Source organism: Spea bombifrons, chromosome 5 (assembly GCF_027358695.1).
Source record: "Spea bombifrons isolate aSpeBom1 chromosome 5, aSpeBom1.2.pri, whole genome shotgun sequence".
Lineage (NCBI taxonomy): Eukaryota > Metazoa > Chordata > Amphibia > Anura > Pelobatidae > Spea > Spea bombifrons.
Genome location: NC_071091.1, coordinates 56,938,041 through 56,963,002, shown reverse-complemented (window position 1 = coordinate 56,963,002; position 24,962 = coordinate 56,938,041). Strand labels below are relative to the sequence as shown.

At 38.2% G+C, this 24,962-nt stretch overlaps 2 protein-coding genes across 2 annotated transcripts in view; one reads left to right on the top strand and one right to left on the bottom strand.

The window, feature by feature from the left end:
- The window catches only part of MYO10 (myosin X), a 114,992-nt gene extending 93,959 nt beyond the window's left edge, over positions 1–21,033 (bottom strand). Inside the window, exon 1 of the mRNA XM_053466323.1 lies at positions 20,633–21,033. Within this exon, the coding sequence (XP_053322298.1) occupies positions 20,633–20,653 (21 nt within the window). The 5' untranslated portion in view covers positions 20,654–21,033. The remainder of the gene's footprint in view (positions 1–20,632) is intronic.
- Positions 1–24,962, top strand: part of BASP1 (brain abundant membrane attached signal protein 1) — a 267,975-nt gene that overhangs the window by 159,547 nt on the left and 83,466 nt on the right. The window lies entirely within an intron of this gene.

Sequence of the window (24,962 nt, the reverse complement as noted above, 5' to 3'; positions counted from 1 at the left end):
TAGACAACTTCATCATGGCAAAGTATGGTTACACTCCAGATATCCTAAGGGTATACACAATAACAACCCCTCCACCACCTATCAATAAACAATTACAAACACATTTCAGAAATTAAGCCACGTGGGACATCCTACAACTATGTGTGTTTCCTCATACTGAACTAGAACCCTAATATACACTGTTCGATCATAACAACCAGCAGCCCATTACGTACTGCCCAATGTGACCAACAATTCCCACTTTGACGTGCCTTGAGATGTTACCAAGCTTTTTTCTAAACGTGGTTACTGAGAGTATCCATCATGCCTTTTTCGTTAAATAAAAATGTTGCCGGAAAAAAGTAGTAAGGTATTAGAAACATGTAAGCCATCTTCATCTACCTTAAGTGTGTGACCTCATTTTTGCATTATTGTAGGTTTCTTGAGGAAACTTCCAGCTTGTTTTAGTGGATACCAGAATCTGTGAACCCTGTTTCAAAATTAGATGCACTAGGCAATCAGAACTGCTACCTCTGCTCAGCAGGGGAGCCAACGCACCATGATTATCATAAGTGACTATGACTCAGAACACACCTAGTAACTTAGCACCCTGTTATACCGTAACAATATCAGAGAAATATCAATTCTTTCTAGAGAGCACAGAGCTAAATTTTGCAGTATTAACATTAACAATAATTCAGCAAATTCATCGTTGCCCTGGATATAACCAATTCATAAATCGGCCCATGGTATGCATACATTTCTCTGTTGACCAGTACATGTAAGAATCAAATAATGTCAAGGTAATACCTTTATTAGCTAAGAAGAATAAGGCTACAAGCATTCAAGACAACCTAAACACCTTCTTCAGACATGTTGCGTTTGTAAAGTGTTACCCTGAAATATAACTGATTCCTTTCTGATATGGGTAGTATATGCCATATATTGCAAGGCAGCGATTACATCTGCAGCAGCGTGTGAAATGTAGAGTGTGTTAGCGTGTGAAAAAGTTTTAATGGCATAGCGCATCAAGTAGTTTACTTACTTGTAGCACTTACAAAACACAAAATATCGAGGTTGTCACTTCAGGAAAATACATTAATTAGACCTCCACAAAAAAAATAACAAAGCTAGTCTGACCTTGCTTTACTCGCATAAAATATCTCTCCTTCTTTGCTGACATTTACATTATAATTAGAAAAAAAAAACTAGAAGAATATCATTTTTCTAGAGGTTGCGGGGAATTCCTCTTCTACTGACGTTTTTTTTAATTACTTTGTAATATGATCCATTGTGATCATTAAAGCAAATCGCAGGCACACAAGCTGTTACACTTCGGTGATTGCTAACACAGGTGTGAATACGGAGAGATAAGGGCAAAGGAGGTGGACACGTGACTAAAGACAGCAAAGTTTGATTGTATTGCAGGATTTAAATGAAAACATCAAGGCAGGTATTACAAAAAAAACCAGTCCAGGGGCGACTCACAAGACTGAAGCGTGTTGTGGATCAAACCACTTTCAAAACATAGAAGGGTGAAAATACTTGTTTTACATATAACTTTCTGGCCCTATATGTGTGAGTTGAAATTATGTAAAGTTGTCAGCTGCACATACAAATGAATGTGGTTATGAGAAACAACAGACTTTTATAGGTCCTAAAATCTGTAACATGTGCAAGGCTACATAATTTGATGGCGCTCTGCTTGGTTTATGTTTGACTACTTGAAGTTCTGCTATTTAGCTTGAAGGTGAAACTGTTCTAGTAACAGAATAAATGTGTTTAGACTGAGTCACGTGGTACCTACACCATCCCAGCAGGCGTGCAGAACCTGGAGTGCAAAGTTCAGCTGGTAATTTGAAACATGCTGTGTAAACAAGGACTCAGACTTATTAGGTTTTCTGGTCATTGTAAAAGTGAATTAGCATCACTGATTATGGAACACAAACTTTTCCAGACAATACTTATAATAATTGCATTAGCGGGTGTTGGTTTACTGCTTCTGGTATGTACTTTATTTGATTGCAGACTTATGGAGTTCTCACAATTGAAACAACTCTAACTTGTCTCCATTTCAAGACCAAAATCTTGTGTGTTAGGCAAATGAGGTGTGTGGTCATGACTTTCAACTGCCAGAAATATTTTTGGACTTATATCGAGAAACAGGCAACACCAAGTTGTCCTGCTTCTGTAGACTAGAAATTCCAAAATGTCTGGGTGGTCAGGATGTTATTGATTGCGTATCTCAAGAGCCTCGGAAAGCCCACACCAGCTATGGGAATTTTGTATACAACCAAGGATGGTGATGCAATACATAGCCACTTGTTGGCAAAAATGCCTCTGGGCCAGAGTTGAGGCACTCTGAGTCTTCTGTGTCCACGAGAGTTGGTCAATCCTGGTACATATAAAGCAAATATGGAGAAATCGTGTAATCACCTGGAGTATCAGGGGTTATCTATGCTTATATTTCAGCTTTGAAAAGCAGAGTAGCGTATTTTTTCAGCTGTCCGTGATCCCATTTCGATTTCTGTTTAAAACTGTGAAGGCATGTGGCATGTTGTTCACATGGTAAGTTGTTTCTGATGCCTATTCTCCCCAGACCAAAATATGCCTTCTATGCAGACATCAAAAGATGTTATGAGAAAGAGATTTCTTATCTTAACTTTTATGGATAAAAGGGTTTGCAAATGGTGTGGTGCAGCTGTCTTTATAAGCCAAATAAACACAGCAGTCATAGGTAAACTGTCCTCCAGCCTTATCTCCTATAGAAACACTGGGAAAATGGAGCATTGGAAAACCAATGGAGATATCATTTAAAAGTGAAACTGCCTGCTAAACAGACAACATGTTACAACATTAGGCACTCATTAAACTGAGTTTTGGTTCACCAGATAATGGCGTCATTCTGAAAAAACATACCCTTACCAAGATATCCTAATTTCTCTAATATTCCCCCTGGTGTGGTGGGACCTAATCCCACTTTGGGTAGTTATGAGAAAACGCGGAGAAGATTTTCTGGGAAGCGCCTTTCGTAGTTTCCCTATAGCACCTTCAAGAAATGGAAACTTCTAGTCTGATCTCAGAGGCCAATTCGCAATGCAAGCACAGTGTTAGTAAAAGTGACAGCACCCTAGAGTACATTTATAGGGAGGAATTGTTAGTAGGGTAAACCTTTGTTTACCAGTGTTGATAAGGTAAACCGTTAAACAGTAGGCTATTATGTAATAGAAAATCTATGACTCTACTTTACAGCAAATGACTAAGCTAAGTCAGGCTTGTTTGAATATAAACAAGTTTTATGACATCTCTGCCTGCTTCCTTCTATCAAGCACATTATCAGTAATTTGAAATGACCGCGGTTTTTTGCTTCCTGCAACTAACGGTTAAACATACCTATCGCACAAAGACGACAGGAAGGGTACAAGGGTTACAAGTCGAAAAGATAACACAATTCAAAAAAAAGGAGGGAAAAAGTATGTTTTGAAATGCCGGGAATACAGGTACATAGGCAAAGAGAGCTACTGACTCACTGTTTAAAATGTGTTCACATGGATATCTAAAAGATTGATCAGGGTTCTATAACTTTATTAAAAAAAAAACATAGTTTTAAACTAAGAAGCACAATGCTAAGCACATGTTTGTGATATAAATTTGTAAGCAATTTCTTCTTTCCTCTTTTTAGGGGAATAAAGGAAAGAAATGGGGCTCCTAAGCAATATGTGCTTATAGGATGGCACCATCCCAGTGCAAGTAAAAGGCAAAGGTACATTTAAACTGCTATGAGCAAAGGTGTTCATAGTGGAAAGCAGTGAATCATTGGTGCAGGTGCAGAGGTATTATATCTTTACATTTTAGTCTGATGTTCTGCTTGAGTTAAGCATTCTAGGTCCATCCCTCTATAGCAGACCTATAACTCACACTAACTCTGTGAGATGTTTCCAGGAACAAGGCCTGTTCTTAAACCTACAATTTCAACCGACATGTACTGTCCTGATTTATGATTCATATCACAAGCTGCAAAGCAAACATATTTTATCACATGTAGTCTGCTTCATCAGTATTAGCTATTTTACTCTTCAGCCAGTTTCATCTGACCCCCTCAGGCTAAGCTCCAAGAAGTCAGATGAGCAATTCTCTCGTAACATATTTCTCTCTCTCACTAAGTCATTTAACAAGAAAGCATTTGTTTTGTGCGTAAACCATAATTAATATTTTAGAGCTTCTTGATCCAAAGCGAAATTGCCTTGTGGAGTCATAAAGGATTTTTTCATAAAGTGTCAAAATCCGAAAAATAGGGTCATTGTTTTTTGTTTTTTTTCCTTGGATCAAAAGCAGGAAGGATAGGTAGTACGCTTGAACTTGATGATCTTTTTTCAGCCTTAATTATTATGTTACTATGTTACTATTCCTAAGGAATGTATTGCACATGTAATTACTCTTAGAGCTTGTGCCAATGGATGTATGAGGAGGCATTTGTGAAGATGATGATCAGGATTCATGAATGTAGTGGCAAGGGAAATGTGACCACAAGACTGGGCAGATATGTGTGCAGTGGAGAAGATTATTGGACTTGGATTTTTTTTTTAGAGGTCTGTGGTTTGAAACCTGTTTTAGCCCAGGTGGCACACTACAAACAGTAGTGAATATGACACCCAAAAGTACATGTAGCATAATCATGATATTTCAGCAAGCTAGATGCATGCTGGCCAGTCATGTTTAGGAATTCTACCAATCACCAAAAAGAAGTGCATACAAGACCCTTTTAGTAAGTACAGAAAGGAGGAAAATGTCCACGGACATGTCTTTTCTCCTCTATCCTTTCTTTCATTTCTATTTACGGGGTGGCCCTCTATAGGCCTACCTGGTACGTCAGTCATGGCACACCTCAGACCGAATGGACCCTCTCTGGGTCTTTGGTTCTCCGTTCCGCTAATCCTATTCGTGTGCCCCTCACACAAATCCACAGAAAACAGTTAAAATAGCAGCGTGTGTTCCATTGATTCCTCATAAAAAATCAGTTCAGCCTCATGTGTTCTGCAGGAACCATAATAAGTGTTAAGCATGACGTCAGGAATAAAATGATGTCACATCCATCCCTATACCCGTCACAAGCCTCAATGCCGTAGTATACAATAATTTATTGTTTTGTTACAGACCATGAGTATAATTCATGGGTAGACAATACATTGATGACTAATGCCCTGTTATATAATCAATGGCAGAGGTACAGACTCTAAAAAGCCAGGCTTGTTTCAAACACCTAAGAAAATGAAGTTCTTGCACTCGCCGCTTTCTCGGAACATAGGTATTGTTTTTCTAATTAGGATCTAAATGAGGTGCTGGTGCTCACTACTGGAAAGCACCGTCAGAAAAAGGTCCTGGACATTTTTTAATGGGAAAAGGAAATGAAATGTTTAACTCTTTTTTTTTTAACCAGTTAAATAATTGAGAGCTCCGCAATCAAGCACGCATTATATGTTGCATGGCCCTAATCCCTGCTAGTTTCTGCTTGCAGTTATAAACCTGCAAGGAATAAAAGGACTCATTTTAACGATTCTGTTCCTTGTGACACATCCACTCCAGAAACACATCATTCCTGACCATGTGGCAAATGAAATTCCTGGTCTCCTTTACCCTGTGCCCACCCAGACTGCCTAATGAGTAACAGTTATATTTTTAACTACCAGCACTTCTCTAGACAGAAACCTTTTCCTCCCATTCATAATGAGCCAACTCGCGAATATTGCAGTTCTGTTTTCATCTTTGGCGCTTTCTGTTTTCATAGGTATGCATTCAATGTGACACGCATGTGCTGTGGTCTGTTGCCAAGATAGTAAAACATTATAGGGATTTTTCTTCCCTTGTACTCAATATTCATGTATTCTCTTACACAACATCTGGCAGACATAAGCTCCAGTACACTGTTGGCACATAGTAATTGCCAGGTCCACCTTAACTGCCCTTTTTCTTGGTGTATTCACCTTCAGACGGTATTTGATCCCTGGATTTTTTCCTATCCGGGATTCAGGTTTCAGTCTTCCTGAAGTATTTTGTTTAACAATTTAAGTTGTATTAGCTCATAAGTAAAAAGGCACAGATTACCTTTTTTTTACTGTTGTTTTTGTGCATATATATATATATATATATATATATATATATATATATATATCCTTTTCAGTAAAAGCCTTCATAACTGTTTCTAAATTCAGAAACATTTTAAGGTGATATTATTCTATTCATTGATTGTACGACAAACCGAGGTTTTGTACAAAAATGCTGTGAACTTTTAGTTTTCAAACCTTGTAAAACTTGATTGACTCATGAAGGCTTCATTATTTTATTTTTTAAAAGGGACTAGCATTTTTAACATATTTGCTGTGTTTCCTTAAATTTGTCATCAGCCGTTCAAAAGATCTAAAGTCATGTTATGGTCTGGTGCCCAACTATTGTATATATTGTATATCTCTCACAGAATGTAATTTGAACATTTTGAGACAAAAAATGCTTTTACCAACAAAATCCACTTTTTGTTCACTTCTTGGTCTCCCTCAAAAAAACCTTCCATCTTGTTAGGAGTGTGTATGGAAAAGAGGTTAGATATGCAGGTATAAAGCATGGTAGGATGTAACCACCATTCCTTCTGACCATTTGACCTCTGTTTGATTACTCGAGCTTGTAATTATAGTTCCTGAAGTAATTAACTTAAAATGCTAGGCAGCAGTCTTCACATATGAAAAAGGATTCTACTCTGAAAGCATCAGTTTGCTTTAGATTTTATCACTATTGGAAAAACTATTTATAAGAAAGCATTGTCTACTGGTCGGGCGGACTGGATACTGAAAAAGCAAAGAGTCAGACAACAGATTAAAAATATAGCATATTTCAAAGTGCACCATCTGCTTTTCATAATGTTTTAACACAAACATGTCTTTGAACACAAGCGACTAACTTGGACTAACAAATAAAATAACCAGGTTTAGTTTAATTAGTATGGATGAGCTAAATCGGTCAAGCATCCTACAGGCACAACTATGGAGACCAGCACAGCACAAATACAAAGAGAGTGAGATGTCTATAAACCAACTTTTAAGAATTTATTTTGAAAACATCAAGAATTAATGTGATTTGCCCCCAAGAATATCAGACAAAAATACAGCACAAGGCCCAAATGGGGTTTGAAATCTGCCCTGGCACTTTAAGGCCAGTGGCCAATACACTACATATGTGCAGCTGCCTGTTGGATACACGTTATGCCCTTACACGTTTGCAGTGTGCCGCTACATGTATCCAGCCGGCGGACACAAACTGATGGTTTAAATCTAAATGCAGTATAGGAATGCATATTTAATATATATATATATATATATATATATATTTGGGGAAAACCCCTTAATTCTGGTAAATATACGTATTGTAACTATGCAAAGAATATTATGTACTAATAGTACTAAATTCCTTCCTTCTTCTCACACACAATTGATGTAACAGCATGTTTTTTTTTTCCATTTAGGTTAAACTCTCTTTAAATATAAATAGCAAAAATTAAGGCTTACATTTAAAAAGATCTCCACAATGTGGAAAGCTAAGAAGGCATGCGTTTTATCAGCAACTCAAAGCATCGTTGCTTTTATTCAAAAAAAGGTATATACAGCAATGGGGTGTGCCATGAAACTATCATCCATCACTATACTAAAATAACTTCTGCTTTAAGATGTAACCCACAAAATCTCATTATCTTTGCATTCTGAATAGTAACATGTAACATAAAAAGATGAGGTATGTGCTATATACTAAGGTTTAAATCCACAATTCCGAAAAAGCTTATTATAGTTAGGAAGACTTTTTGCAGTTGTATCTAATGACCCAGCTTAGATACTTTCTGTTCAGCGGTTAGCACTGAATAAAATACCATCACTCTTCTGGACTTTTGAAATGACCTTCTCAAGACAATTAGATTCAGCATACATAAATGCACACGTTTGATCTCATGTGTCCAAATGGCGCATGTTCTACAACTATAATTGGCTAAACTAATCACGTGAATATTCACTCAAAAATACCATTGGTAACCCAAAATGCTGATGCTCCAGGGGACACTACAGGGGCACCCCTGAACTCACTTTGTAAGTAATTTAATATATACCGAGTAAACTAAAATTCATAAATAAAATAATACTTTATAGAGAAGATGCCTACAACCATCCATGGTCCAAGGTTTCTCACCACTGAATGGGTGCCTGAAGCGGCCATTCAGTGGCAGGAATGCTTTTCCATTGAATGCGCATAAGGATGGGGGTCTCACAAGACACCCTCAACTATTATATACATTAAAGTGCATACGATGGCTGGAATATCACCTTAAATTCAAATTTCTGTGCCAAAACAGCTTCGATTAACTCTTTTTAGAAATGGTAGTTACAATGGGAAATTTTCTTCCAAAATAGGCTTGAGAAAGTTCCAAGGCTTTTTATTGGGAGCAATATTTAACATTAGAATCCAACGCTATCCACAAAATTAATATTTTGGTTGTTATATCTTGCCAATTACAAGTCTAATTCAAGTTAATACTATTGTGTTAGGTTGACAAAACAACTATTTTCAGCGGGGAATCCATACTGTTTTTTTCTATTATTAATTTGAAAGCAATTATTTATGAAATATATTTCTGCACTTTTGGCTGCAAATCTTAAACTCCTCCCTGTAGAATCCCTTTTAAGTGTAGAGAGCGTTTCTAAATTTTATAATCTGTTCCTGAAACCATGTCTTTTGCTGAATTAATAGAAACCGTGGAACCATTTTAAGACTATATAAGCTTACATTCCCAGGAACATAAGATCCAATAAAAACAACTTTTTGGAGATCTACTACAATGTGGTGAAATTCTTTATAGAGGTATGAATTCATAATTTATACTTACACTGCACTGTGATACACTCATACCCACTAAACACTATGAACGCCCTGAAAAGAGAGACATTAGGAGAGGAAAGGAGAAAAAAGGGTATTTGGGTCACAAAGAGAGAATCCCCTCACAAAAAGGGACCCATTCTAATTTATTGATTTACATAACGCCATCGGATTTTGCAGTCATATACAATGGGTTAAAGAGGACATAGCGCTTGAAAGTTATATTGTACAAAATAGCGTCCATTTCTAAAAATCTTATATATTATGGAGGCTCCATGACTTGCGTAGAAACATTTGGCATGCTGCACTTTACTATATAACAGTAGTAGGCCACAGCATTGTTTGTGAAAGGCATTTAACTTAATGCCCCATAAGCACAAGCCTTTTCACGGACACTACCCCTGCATAAAAAAACACTTATGTTGAATTTGCAATTTTCTTACAATGCTGCAATGCTAATATAGTAAATACCGTATTTGCTCGATTATAAGACGAGGTTTTTTCCAGAGCAAATGCTCTGAAAAATACCCCTCGTCTTATAATCAGGGTCGTCTTATAATCAGACCTCAAATAGGTCTGATTATGAGACTAAGATCCAGATCCCCCGCAGCGATGCAGAGGACCTGGATCCTCCTGTGTTAACCCCCCCCCCCAACTTACCGGTGCTTCTGAGTCCCCGGTGCTTAGTCCGGGCTGCGTGTAGAGCTCTACGCGATACAATCGCGTAGAGCTCTACATGATACAATCGCGTAGAGCTCTACACGCTTCCCGGACTAAGCACTGGGGACCCAGATGCAGGGGACCTGGATCCTCCTGTGTTAACCCCCGACCCAACTTACTGGTGCATCTGAGTCCCCGGTGCTTAGTCCGGGTTGCGTGTAGAGCTCTACGCGATACAATCGCGTAGAGCTCTACACGATACAATCGCATAGAGCTCTACACGCTGCCCGGACTAAGCACTGGGGACTCAGAAGCACCGGTAAATTGGAGGGGGGGGCATAACACAGGAGGATGCAGGGGACCTGCATCCTCCTGTGTTATGCCCCCTCCAACTTACCGGTGCTTCTGAGTCCCCGGTGCTTAGTCCGGGCAGCGTGTAGAGCTCTACGCGATTCGCGTGGAGCTCTACATGCTGCCCGGACTAAGCACCTGGGGCTCAGATGCAGGGGACCTGGACCCTCCTGTGTTATGCGCCCCCCCCAACTCAGAAGCACCGGTAAGTTTGGAGGAGGGGGAGGGAGTGTTAAATGGGGGGATGTAAGGCATTTTTGGAGGCAGAGTGCTCTGTGAAATGCCTTTTAACCCCTTTAATGCCACTCTGCCTCCTGAAATGCCTTAAACCTCCCTATATGCCACTCTTCCCCATAATATGCCTTTTAACCCTCTAAGTGCCAGAGTGGCATATAGGGTTAAAAGGCATATCATGGGGCACAGTGGCATATAGGGTTAAAAGGCATATCATGGGGCACTGTGACATTTAGAGGGTTAAAAGGCATATCATGGGGCACAGTGGCATATAGGGGGTATAAGGCACTTCTGGGGCAGATGTGCATAACTGGGGGGCAGGTTGGAAAATAGAAGGAAATAAAACCAAAATATTTTTCTCATTCATAGCTTTTATTAAAAAAAGTGTTTAAATGAATTAACATTTACTGGTAAAACTTTTTTCCTATAGGGTCGTCTTATATTCAGGCTTTTTCTTTTTTTCCTAAATTAATATTAAGATTTGGGGGGTCGTCTTATAATCAGGGTCGTCTTATAATCGAGCAAATACGGTATATGAAACTTAATTCTGTTAAAAGTATTTTTTCACACAAACACTTTTTTTGGAGCTTAGATTTACATAGCAATTAAATGGAGAGTGATAGTGGTGAGCGTGGCCGCTGCCGAAGCCCTCTCCATCTCCATTTCCTTAATCCCAGCAACCCCGGGATATAAAGTCATTTCAGATATCAGGATTGAGGAGTTCAGAAGCAGGCAGCTTGTGAGGACTACAAGGGAGAAGGAGAACAGATCCTTTACTGGCCACTGGATCACAAAGGATGAGACTCTTGCTGAGTCTACAAAAGTAGGAAAGTATGGGGGGGGTCATAAATGTAGATGCCTATGTGAGGCAATGGGTGAGTATATATAAATGTGTGTAGGTTTGAGATGCTAAAATAACATGTGAAACTAAAGTTATGGATTTTTATTATACACACGTACTATATTTTACTATAAGTGTAAAGTTATCTCTGTGCATTATGCACATTGAAGGACCAACTCCAATTTCTTCAGGGATTAGTGGAGCAAACAAGTGTTACATTTAGTGACCCACATTTCAGTAAACAGTGTAAGCATTTCTAAAGGAAACGCTTTTTGCTGGCTTACTGTGAAAAATCATTTGATAAAATGGCCTCAAGGTCATTGGCTCTCTCTCTCACTTTCTCCCTAACTTCTTAGCCATCCCTGTCCCCTTTTCCACAGCGCTACTTCTTCCCTTGCCTCTCCTTGTTCTTCTCTCTTCATCCTTGTATCAGCTCTCTTATCTTTGCAAAAGGACGGAGCCTCTGTGCACACCCTCTCCCCGGATTGGAGGAACGGGGAGAGGCTGCCTATAGTAAGCATGGTGGCTCCGCCCTCTTTGGCAGAAGTACTCCAAGAGGCCAGAATATTGCAGACCTGCTCCCAGAGAGAGAGAGAGAGAGATGCATTTCTGCACCTCTCTTTCCTCCAATCAGAGCTGATTCTGGGGAGAAGCGAATGAAGAAAGACTACAGAAGAAAGATGAACAAGAGGGTGAATGAGAGTGTGACAGCAACAAAACCAAAACAGTGGTCTTGATCTTTTTTCAAAAGGGGCCTTTTCTTTTTTCTTTCGTTAAGACCCAAAGTTTGAGAGGTTGTCTATAATCAGGGCCAATACGGTACCTGTGGGTTTCTGCTGATATCTGTCCACAGCACTAAGGGCGTGTATTCACGTGGCTGAGTTCAGAACCAAACTAAGCTGCATCTTGACAACGCAGCTGTCATCTTAGCCTAATAGACTGCTGTTATGCATCATCACCACGGAAAGGTAAGTAGCTTGACAGCAAGGCAGAGTGTTGCACTTTACTGAAAACACTTCAAACATATTAACACATTCACAAAGAAAATTTAAATATATTAGGAACCATCACATCAAAAAAGATCACTACGACCATATAAATGAATGGAAGGACTAAGATTAAATTATTTTGTGTTGGCTTATAATTACATTTTCATAAATACACAAAGAACAAGACTTCTTTGATGTGTTGCTATTAAAAAAACAAGATCATAATTATTTAATGAAATTAACAGAAGTCTTATTTATAACAGCTCCATCGACTTCTCTAATAACAAAGAATTTGTTGAATAAAGACAAAAGCAGGACCTCTCTAGTTTCTGAAAACATAATAACCAAACTTTTCGAACGAGAATAAATAAACAATTAAGTCAAATTTAAATTCACAAAGAATATTACTCTGCCAAAGCTTCACAAAGCCTAAGCATAATTAAATGATTCTAATGCTAAACTTGAAAAAATAAGAAAAAGGGTCTTTGAGAGACTTATTGGATAATTAGGGCACAGCTATTACTGCCTCTATGAAAGCAACCATTACTGAACATTCAACATACACATAGTATGTCCATGTATTACACATATCAACTAAGTGGCATGGCATAGAAACCTAGACTTTGATGGCAGGTAAGAACCATTCTGCCCATTTAGTATGCCTGTTTTTCCCGATGTAGAGACCCAGACCTTAATCAGTCTTCTGTTCTGTCTTAGATTCAGAATAGCCATATCCCTATCTGTTGCATCTGTGCTGGGAGGCTGTTCAATGTATCTAACACCCTCATGAGCTGAGCAAAGCCCTGCACAAAAGCCAATTATACACCAAGCACATCATTTTTAGGGTCATGTTGCTACCTATAAGTTTTTGTACTCCTTTGTAGGTAGGACATTCCTTTTTGTCACCGTCATCGTTCTTCCATCAAAATACACACTAATTAATCTACAAAACCAAACAACTAACCCAATTAAAGCTAGAATATGCTGAAATCAGAAAACTTAACATGCCATAAATAAAATCCTATAATCAAAATACTATAAATAAATGTAAACAAACAATAAAGATCTACTCACAAAAAAAATCTCTTTATAGCTTATGGCATTCTTCCTTTTAATGTGTCATGAAACCTATGTATCCACTGAAGCGAAGTGGCTTTAATATGTACCAAATACAGTATAGAACACCTATTTATAAACGTTTCACAATGGCCATGAAAAGGTTACATTTTGAACATTGCCCAATTTTTAAGTGATGGAGCACGTACGGGAGAAGATATGTATCTTACCACCCTGTTTGATGGGCAAGCACTGCAATAATTTAGTAGGTGACACGACCTGTTTTGGTGAGTTGGGTCCTAACAAATCAATATTTTAATACTATAAAACCTATGGGGCCAAACAAAAATCCTTGGTGACCACTTCTGATCAACAGGTTAGAAAACATTATCTATTGGTGGTCCTTTTACACAGATGGAAGAAGCTTATGAACTGGCAAGTATTAATCTATTTGCTTTTCAGATTTGTTAAGTAGAGGTTGCACCCCACCCAATGACCCTGTGGTGATATATAAAACATCCAAGGCAGGCAAGGATTGTTTAATGAGGGATTACAAAAGCAACAATAGGAATGATAATTCCAAACCATGAACCCTTCTTACTAGGAGCTAAACTTGTTGATTTTTAGGGAAAATAGGTTAAATTATCTCCTGGGTGAGCCACACTTTGCATGCCTGGCAATGAAAGAGCATATGCCCTGCTGGTTACAATTAACTCTGAAAGCAGCCTATTCTTCTATTCAATGACACAGGCCTCATTCACACTCGCCCCAGGCTGTGATCTGGACGCCTGTCGCAAGATATCAAAAGTTCTTCTAAGCGATGGAGTGCACACGTGTTTAGTTAATGAACTTTGACAACATACATAAGCTAAACATTTTTTGTGTGCACCAAAAGATACTAAAAAATTGTAGGTTACTCGGAGGCTTTTTAAAGCAAGAACTTTCTACCAAATTGTACTGTTTTAGATTTTCATTTTAGTCTTTCATTGTAGACCGTAATCTTCAGTATTTCTAATAGGGTGGGCCTTATCAGTGAACATCACTAGAAGGGTTCCTGGATCGTATTAAATATGTAAATAAGCAAGTACTAATTTTTCAGTCATAATGGGATTCTGGTGGTCCTTTCATACAGCTCTCCACAACACTCTAAAACATATCTGGAAAAGATCCCCAGAAGGGCTGGGCAACCTGAAACCCTTCATCTGGTCTATAAGTTTCATCATCATCCTACAGCATGTTTACAGCATTGATAAGAGGTTGTCAAGTCTATTACTTGCATATTCTGGATACAAAACATTTGGTTAGAAAATGTGGTCCTTTCTAGTTCGTAGTTTAGTTGGGAGAACAGACTTAGAAGGTATGGCCAATCCAGTCATACTAGTAGAGTTCAAATTGACATCAGTCTTCAAAGGTAGCAATTGGAAAGCCTTTCAGTAGATGTTTATCTTTTCTAGGGTTCTGTATGGTTTGTATTACAGAGGGGGTGAAGGGCGATGGGTGAGGGGGGAAAATAAACACACGTATTTCAAGGAAACAAATTCCATTTGTAAGAAAAAATATAACAGAGAAACAGGCTCATTTTTCTTAGCAGGATAGAAAATGAAGTTTCACACTACGACATGATCCACACATATCATTAAAATCCAGCATAAGAGCTGCATTACATTCATTGCTGCTGTTTTTCTTTTCGTATGCACCTTAGTTATATGGAAAATCAAGTCATCCTAGGCTAAGCATAAAGATGACACTCTTCTTAGAAATAATACTTTATTCATGTACAGTTTTATGTCATTCATCATTTTTCCAGGAACACAGAGTTGTCATGTGGGACAAAAGCAGGCACTGATAGGTTCCATGACAACAGACCTATGAATGCCTGTCAACTACCATATCCTCACCATGTCTGCTTTGCTTTGAACTACAAAGAGATAGTGCCCTTACGTATCTCATGTACGATGATGGCAGCAGATTGTGTTTAAGGAGATTAAATATTAATTGGATATGCCGACAGAAGTTTATTATGTATTACAAATAATAGAATAATGTATGTAACCCATTATGAGGAAAATGAGTAAGTAGCCCAAACACTGCAATTGACAGGCTTATTGTCTAAATTCACAATAACATGTCACCTCCAACTGTTTGTTAGCCTGACTAATCTCCTACTATGTAAGTCCAGTGATGTCATAATCCACTGTATACCTTCATGAAGTCCACCATCTGGCTGTGTTTCTGTAACATGATATTCAATAGTAATTAAATGGAAATTATGCAATGTGTATGTATATATATATATATATATATATATATTACATACATATTTCAATGTTGTGCTTGTATTTGAATAATAATAATCCAGATCTCTTTATTGGCAATTCCAATACAAAGAGTCTTTAAACTGATCAGATATAAAGACAGAAGCAAAGATGGCAGACAGTTAATGCAAGACAATACACGTGCAAAGTGGAGATTGGGCGGCAGTACAGGTAGCAGAAAAGAATTGAGAAACTACTCATGTGATCTTAATACAGAAGTGTCCAGCAGAAAAAGATCTTTCCATTAAATTATACCTAAAAGTATTTCTCACATTATGTGTATATCTTTTATGTTTTATGTAACATTTCAAGCACTTGAATAACTTTAAATCGCAGCCAATATACACAGTGGTTATTGTTCACACATTGGAATTACACAGACCATATGTCTTACATGTGATGTCTCGTTTACTGTATATCCTTAAAACATTACTAACTCTAAACTATAATGTTTTTTTTTTGCTTTCTTCTACTATCAAAAGTTACCAATTGCAAATACAGAATGACTCATATAAATATATATATAAGTGTTTTGCTTACCTAGTTTTTGTAAAATAATATGCATTACAATGAGGTAATTTGCATTAGCTCTTAATGATGTCACAACGTAGCAAGCACCAACATGTAGTCATTTACAGCTTCAACAGGAGTGCTTTATTGCTCACTATACCTGCCTCCAGATAATTATTAGCAACCCTTTCAAGTTAACTTTAAATAAAGAGAGAAATAAAGTTTCCATCCTTATTATGGTCCTACTAAAAATAAAAAAAAGTCTTTTTGATCTTGAAAGCTCCCGTACAACAAAGTTGAAAAAGAATCAGGGCAGTATAATGAAAGGAATTATACTGTACAAAGGGCACAAGCTTTGGTCGCAATGCACATAAAACAACTTGTACTGCTCTCACCTGTCTACCTGAACAAATAAGCGCCAGGTGATACATTTTCCACAGGACAGCTCCTTACATAGAATACACTGAGGCTGTAAGCAAATTCTATTTACTCAAAGGGACAAAAGACTGGTTCCTCTTACATGAAGTATCCTTTTGTAACAATCACAAGTAGACACACACAGGATTGTTGCTCTGTATGTAGCAAACATATACATTTATACAGTATATGCAACATTTTGAATCACATTGTTTATACAGTAAAAAAAAAATGGCTGCCTTTTACCATATGGCTGTGCTGGAATCCAGAAGATCACGATATAGAACGGTACATTCTGGTGCAAAATTTGAAAAGTGATCACCATAGCAAAATAAATAAATAAATAAAACTTTGCACCAAATTTGCTCTTCACAAACAATCCAAAAATGTTTAAACAACAGTTCAAAACAAGAAATGATGGAGTGATCTAATTATAGTAATTCTGAATGTGGTATCTACATTTTGAAGAAAAAAGTAATTCTGGTGCAATGTTTAAAAAAGTGATCTTATCGTACAATCCTCGCGATTAAACCCGCTAAACCTGCTGGCTGTGTGTGTGTCTGTGCGTTAAGGAAACTGTTGGCTTTTCCTTTGTATTCTAATTAGGAATGTTTCCATAGAATACTGTAGCATATTATTACCATAAATATAATAGAAAAAAAAATATATAGTAATATACAAAGAACAAATTTGGTGCAAAGTACTAAAAGTGATCTTATTACCAAAGCAACTGAATCAGCATAAACATTCCATTGGTTACAATGGTGATAAGACCACCAAAATTGAGTCTTTATAAATAACCCTTAATGTGTTAATATCTAAAATGCTTAAGCAAATTTCAGTAATTACGATTAAAGGGACAGTGAATTAATCAATGAGTGTGTGAGTGAATGTTATAAGTGTTTAGGGGTAGAAATGGGACAAGCGGGCTGTTAAGGGGGCAGAGGTGGCACAGACAGGCTGCTTCAGGTGCAGAGGCCTACCACATCAATGTGTGGCTCAGTATATAGTGATGGGGTTATGCTGTACCACAATCAATGTCTGGCTCAGTATATACCGGTATTGATAGGAGTTATATTATACCAAATCTGTTCAGTACATGTTATTTACTTAAACTTATTTGCCTCGAGGATCTGCCACTGGTGCCAAATACCCTGATGTGCCCGCATTAAATTTAAAGGTTTAACACAACAATATGCGCATTACAGCAAACTGACTACATATGTAATAACTATACATATGGTGGGCTAAAATTCTGTGTCACAGTGGGATAACTTTTCACTATTATAGTACAAAATGCTGTAAAAAAAATGTTTTTTATATAATATAGAATATCTGCAATTAAAAAACAACAGAAAAAAGAAAACTGATTTAATTTAATCATATAAAACAAACTCTTCAAAAACAATGGTAAGCCAAGATTACAATACATTTAGTAAATTTAAAGAAAATATACTGCAACCTAGAGCATCCAGATACTACACTAACATATTTTGTTTGCAAATTACAAGATTCAACATTTCCATGCAATAGTATTCAGATTTTACTGTGCAGCCATACAGTACAGGTCAACATTCCTGCGGCAGAACATGACAAGCAAAACTAATTTTAGTTTTCAGACCCCATTATATATATATATATATATATATATATATATATATATATATATATATGTAGATATTTAATGACTTGCCTTAAATTCTAGTGATCTTATTTTCTTAGAAAGGTCCACAGACCACAAACAGCCAACCAGCAGCTATCTCTCATGTGGAACTGCAACTCCACACTGAACACTGTGCTCATCTACTGCCCTAAACGAAAACGTATCTATGGGTAGCTGAGCATTATGTGAGTTATAGCTCTTCAATAGTTGTCAGTCACCCATGATAATAAATCGCAGAACCAGGCCTGACTGAGTTATGTACCACTTTAAAATGTTAAAAGGGCCCATTCAATCCATGATCAATTATCCCAACAACAGTAAATTACTTACAAGATACTTAACATAATCTTAGTCAGCACTTTGGCGACAACCTTTGCTACACCAGCTGCTGCAGACCACAACACTGCTAGTCAAACAGAACCAGAATTAAAACAGTGTCAGGTCTAATAAAAGGTTAACAAAATAATTGAAAGAAATAGTTGTGTAGACTTAAGGAAAACATTTTTAAAGCCACTGCTCGTACTCAATTTACAGGCCTCTTGAAACAAATATATACGGTAATAAAAAAAATAGGTTTAGAGCTAAATGACATTACATACATGGGGGTTATATGCAAAGAAGTGCAGTCGCCATAGCAACCAATGGAATAGTTCTGCTTCATCAATGTTATTTGATCTGGTGTGATATTCAGGTGCCAACAAGCTAAATGTTTAAAATGAACACACACAGCAGAAAATAATGGCTGATTCTTAATTCTTAGCCACTAGCTGACAAGTCCAAGAAAGAAACTTTTTAGAATGAAGGGAGAACATGATTGTTTTGCTATATACAACATTATATATTGGCCACATACTAGCGACACAATGCTCCTGGGATACAGAGAATATACATAGATAGATATATAGATTTCATATATACCCATTCTTTTCCCTGCCCTAGCAGTCATTTGGGGTTGAGACACGACAACCTAGGAGCAAAAGCATGAATTATCCCATTGAACTGTTACTTCTCTTGATTGATGAATCACACGAGGTGTGCGTTTCTGCATCATGCTACTGAACTCAGGTAAACTGGTTTCGCAATGAAGCGCTGCCCTAGCTCTCACCTTGAAAACGTCATTTGCTTAAAGGGGGTAAAATGCTATTTTTGAATTGCAAATGACAGCGTCCTTTTGAACCAGTTTAATTTGTCAGATTACATCTGAAGTCATGTTTATATATAAAGTGAAGTGGGGGGGGCAGGATAGGATATAGTTCATAGGTAAACTGGTTAAACCTCTAACCAATATACTGACACGTAATTTGTAAAACTCTTAAAAAGCCTCAATTTTCACCAAATTTAAACTACTGGAGTCTCAAATAGATAGCCCGAGCCATATGCATAAGTGGTGGAAGCCCTGCTGATTGCTCCACAGAACAATTACTTTTCTAAAGGGTTATCCTATTTCCACTTGAACTCTCTCTCACACACACACACACATACATATGTGCATTGAAATATTCATGTTAGTCCGGTAAATGAGCATTGCAATATAAAGAGGTATGATTTTTGTTTATTTATTTATTTACACACTGTGGATATATTGCATTGTAAAGCTGGACATAATTCTCTTAGTGTTTTGTTCTTCTATAGCTCCAAAATGGGGGCTCTTTTCTGTCCTGTCTCAAGTTACTCCATGGCTTCATAATGAACTGTATCCCCATCCATCAAGGTGCCCCTCACAGGAAACCGAAAAGTACTCAAAGGAAATACCATGCACTTAGCTATGTCCCTATTATTATTATTTATTGCTTTATATAGCGCCATCATATCCAGCAGAGATGTACAATCCCCATGTTACAGAAACATATATATATATTATTTTTTTTAAATATTATTATTATTATTATTATTATTATTATTATTATTATTATTATGTGATTTATATATCACCATCATATTCTGCAGCGATGTACAGTGAGCAAGCAGGACAAAACTTCATAAGCAGTGCATCACATAACAACTTAGACTAACAGAAACCAAAGATGAGGCAGACCTTATATTTAAGGTGCATATTTGTGTACTTTGAAAACTTCTGGCTACTTGAAGTCAAATCAGGCAAAAAAAAAAAGACTGATACCTAATGATCATTAAGCAGATAGATGGTGTAATGCTAAAACCTTCAAGTATCTAAGCATACTGATACTACAAGGAACAGAGGAGTAGGGTAAAATAGTGAACTAAAATCAATGTGCTATAATGCACCAGGGGGTTATTTGTCCTTTGTGACTGTCGTGATCTTGCTACACAAGGAAAACAACAGGAAAGTCAGAGGAGACAGGAATTAGGTGAACTATTCAGGAGCCACCCTGCCATCCAGGAAAAGTTGACATACTTTGCACAATAGACTGCTGATCCCGTCTGCTTAATATATTACACTGTAATGCTAATTCTCACATCAGGAGCTGAATTAAATGAGTGTGCACTGTGATCAAACCCTACAAAGGTAGACACCGAGGACACTAACATGTGATCACAGCCAAGGAACTTCATTCATAGAAAGATCCCATCATCAGCTACCCCTCCAGGGGCATCACCGAATCTCTGCTAAGACTATGGTCCAGGTAATATACATGGATCCAGAAAAGAAGGGCAGCTTCCACATAACACTTTTTGTATGTCTAAACAATGCTATTACAACAAATATATAATCGGACATAAGCGAACTGACCTCAGTAAAGAAATGATCCATTGTTTGTGTATTCGAAGACAAGTTCCTTTAAGTCTATGAGAGGGTCTGCATTGACCGTGTGCACACCATAACTCTCTAGATGTGTAGGTAATCCATTCCTCCGCATGCACCGAGGTTCAGTAAGGCACCTTCACCCAGGCTCTTTGTTTCCAGGATATCCTCACATCTGTAGCTGGCTGCCGCTGCTGCAGGACATGCTAGTGCTGCCCATAAGACTTCTAAGCGAAGTTTCACAGATACAGAGATCCTTAACGCTGTGGCCAATGGGGCTTCACTTTTGTCCTCCCGATTCCCAGAGTCTGTCCTTAGACTGGAAGTGGTCTGGCTTGTGAGTGCACACTAGTGTAGTCCAGGTTGTTTCACTGCGCTGAGTGTGCCCGTGGCCAGGCTGCAGTGAATACACTGAGGGAGTCCGGTAGCTGCCTCTGGAAGCCTGGCCTCCACAGCCCCGGTGTCCTGAAATCCCTCCCCCTGGAGGAAGCTCTCTGCTACTCCCTGCTAGGCTGGATATTCCAGTGCTCTTTACAACCTATACTGCTCTATCTATCTATCTATCTATCTATCTATCTATCTATCTATCTATCTATCTATCTATCTATCTATCTATCTATCTATCCATGTAATATCTATCTATCTATCTATCTATCCATGTAATATCTATATATCTATCTATCTATCTATCTATCTATCTATCTATCTATCCATGTAATATCTATATATCTATCTATCTATCTATCTATCTATCTATCTATCTATCTATCTATCCATGTAATATCTATCTAATATCTATATATTATTATTATCGTTTTATATAGCGCAACCAGGTTGCACAGCACTGTACAAAGGGTACACAGGACCAGAGGCATAGCTACTGAAAATAGCGCCTATGGCAAGCACTGAAATTGCGCCCCTGTCCAAATATCTAAAACCCATTTATTAGCCCCTGCTGCCCATATATATATATATAAATATATTAGTCCCTGCTGCCGATAAGACATATTAACCCTGTATTTGCAGGTATACATAAATAATGTATGGAAATAGCATAGCAGATATGGATCTACAGAATAACACAAAAACCCAGCTTTGCAGGTATAGATCAATTGGAATTCACATCAAAACACAGCATTAAAAGGTATATTTAAAACCCCCTAAATTACAGGCATAGATCACAGGTTGCACACCCCAAAGTCAGCCCTTGCGCCCACACTGCCCACATAGAACCTGACCAGCACCCTGATAACACACAAAAGATTTGCCATCTTTGTCCCCAAATAGCCCAGCACAAGTCAACTTTGTCCCCAAACAGTCCGGCCTGTGCCATCTTTGTCCCATATACACCCTGCCTGTGCCATCTTGGTCCCCAAGGCTCAAACCTCCTGCTAGTACCATCTTTGCCCTTCCACAATTATACATCTATGATACACACAAACATTCTTACAGTCACTCACTAATTCACACTTTAATTCAGACAACTCATCCACACATTAACTCATGCTCTCTCTCATTCAGACAACTCATCCACACATTAACTCATGCTCTCCCTCATTCAGACAATTCATCCACACATTAACTCATGCTCTCCCTCATACAGACAACTCATCCACATATTAACTCATGCTCTCCCTCATACAGACAACTCATCCACATATTAACTCTCTACCCTCTCCCCCTTTTTAGTTCTCTCACCTTGAGGTCCAACGACGGGAGCAAGAAGCTTCTGTCTTTCTGCACTGCTGCGGCGCCCGCTGCTTCACTGCTGAGCGCCAAAATATGACGTTATATTACGGCGCTCAGCATGAAATGCTGGCACCGGGACGGAGGAAGAGGCCTCGTGGAGGAGAATGAGGGGCGCCGAGCGGTTGCTAGGCGCCCCTCTCTCCTCCGCATAAAAAAAAAAAAGCGTTTGAAAGACGCTCACTGGCTCCCCCCTTTCAAATGGCGCCTATGGCACGAGCCATAGGTGCCATACCCTAGATACGCCTCTGCACAGGTCATAACAATTAGTATATAATATAACAAGATGACATAAAGAAACAACAGGTGAGAAGGGCCCTGCTCAGATGAACCTACAATCAAGAAGATCTATCTATCAATCGATTGATCTATTCACCTATCTATCCATGTACATACAAACCCCGAACCTCGCAAAAACAACAAAACAATGTGTATTGTTATACACAATATATATATAAAGAGACTATATATATATACATATATATATATATATATATATATATATATATATACACACAGAGAGATTTTATATATACACACATATATATATATATATATATATATATACATATATATGTGTGTGTGTGTGTATATATATATATATATATAGATATATATATATATGTATATATATGTATGTATGTATGCTGTAAGCAAATGTATGTTTGTTATGTATGTGTTAACTGCCTCATACAGCCCTGCATGCTTTGTTGGCGCTAAATAAAATATTATATATATATATATATATATATATATATATCACGCTGACGTTGGTGGGTGGTCCCGCTGACGTTGGTGGGCGTTCCCACTGACGTTAATGGAAGTACCCACTGACGCCGGGGGAGTTCCAGCTGACGTCGGGGGCGTTCCCGCTAACGGCAGTGGGAAACACTCCCATTTAATGAAAAAATGGGCGGAGGAGCGGCGCTCACCCGGCAATCTCCGGGTATGCCGGTAGGTCAGGTAAGGATAACCCAGCGCTCCAGGACATGTGGATATGAAATTTAAACTATCCTTTAACTATGATTATACATATTCTGATTATACATATTCTGTAAAGGCACATTGTGAATACGTTAGATCTAGTTTCGCCAGAACACAGTGTGCTAGCTTTTCTCTAAAACTACTGATTTTAGAGAAATTACTGATGTCTGGAAAAGACAAACATATATATATATTAAACCAAGGTATTCTACGTTGTTATTGTCAACATGTAGTTCAGGCTAAATTTACGCAGCCTTTGCCACTTCAGCTACCGTGGACTGCAACTCCTATGGTGCTCATAAAGGTCTGTTACATCTGAGGTTTTTGGGAGGAGACATAATATCTGAAGAGCCAAGAGCAACCCTTTAACATGATTTGGATCTTGGCTCCAGCTGGAGGTTTAAACAAATGCTGCAATTATGCACCTGTTAAAAGGCTTTACTTGGTAATCTTCAAGGAGACTAATCTCAGGCCTCACAACAAAATGAAACAGTGTTTGTCCTCTGGAAATAAGCAAATAGCTGAGGGCAATGGATTGCGGAAGCCTGCCTAGTCTCAATTATCAGTTCTGTATGATTCAATTAATTGATTGTGAACACATATGGTAGGCATAAATCGTTGGGGGTGTGATTGGCATACGTTCTCTCATTATAATAAATGCACCCTATGGCATAGTATTAGCTTCTGTGAGGGCCGGACTGAAGATGACGAGGTGGCCCGGATACTTCAGGTCCAGCGACCACCAAATGACACAAGAGCAGCAGACAGGTGCATATGAGAGGCCGCACATTATGGGTTTATCCTCACGTGGCTCGTGGCCAGACATATACAGCTAGTGACTGCACACTGCTAGAGCAGCAGATTGGGTGCGTATGGAATGACGTTGGCCAGATGGTCAGTCAAGGCCTGGTTTCGCTGCAGCCTAGCAATATACTTCTTCTATAACTGAACCTCCTCCACCAAGATAAGTGCCAAGAATCAATCGCGTAAGAACTCTAAATGTTTTCCCCACATCTCAAGCTCCTCTGTGAGACGGGGATTCAAGCCCGTCATCATTAGTAAGAGCTTCCTCTAGAGGATAAAGAGTCTGATTCAAGTTACCACTCCAGGGCACTCTTGCCCCTTAGTAATGCCTCTAGGCAGTGTTTGGGGAACTAGGCCAAAAGGCTCCCCTCCTGAAATCTTGTTTGGAAGGCTATGAGATTACCATGACTGCATTTCCATTTAAACAAATCAAGTGGGCTGAATCTGGCTGTCCCATTCCCACTACTGTTTTAAATTACTTGATTTGACTCAACTTGGTCATTTGGAAAATAGCATTGAGCTAAGTTGAAAAAGTTATCGGATATTTACAGTAAAGCAGATTGAATTTAAAAACTAAAAAAAACAGCTACCCCAGTAAATAAATATGAATCAGAGGGTCCATAATAACTGCAGAATGTAGGCATAGGGAGTATGATAACCCCAGATAACCCAAGAGGTAGGTGATACGGCAAGGACTGTGGGATTTTATGATTGCATTTTTACATAATGTGTTTCTCTTTTTCTTCAATGACTTTCAGATATTGTTTCCTAATATCCTACAGAG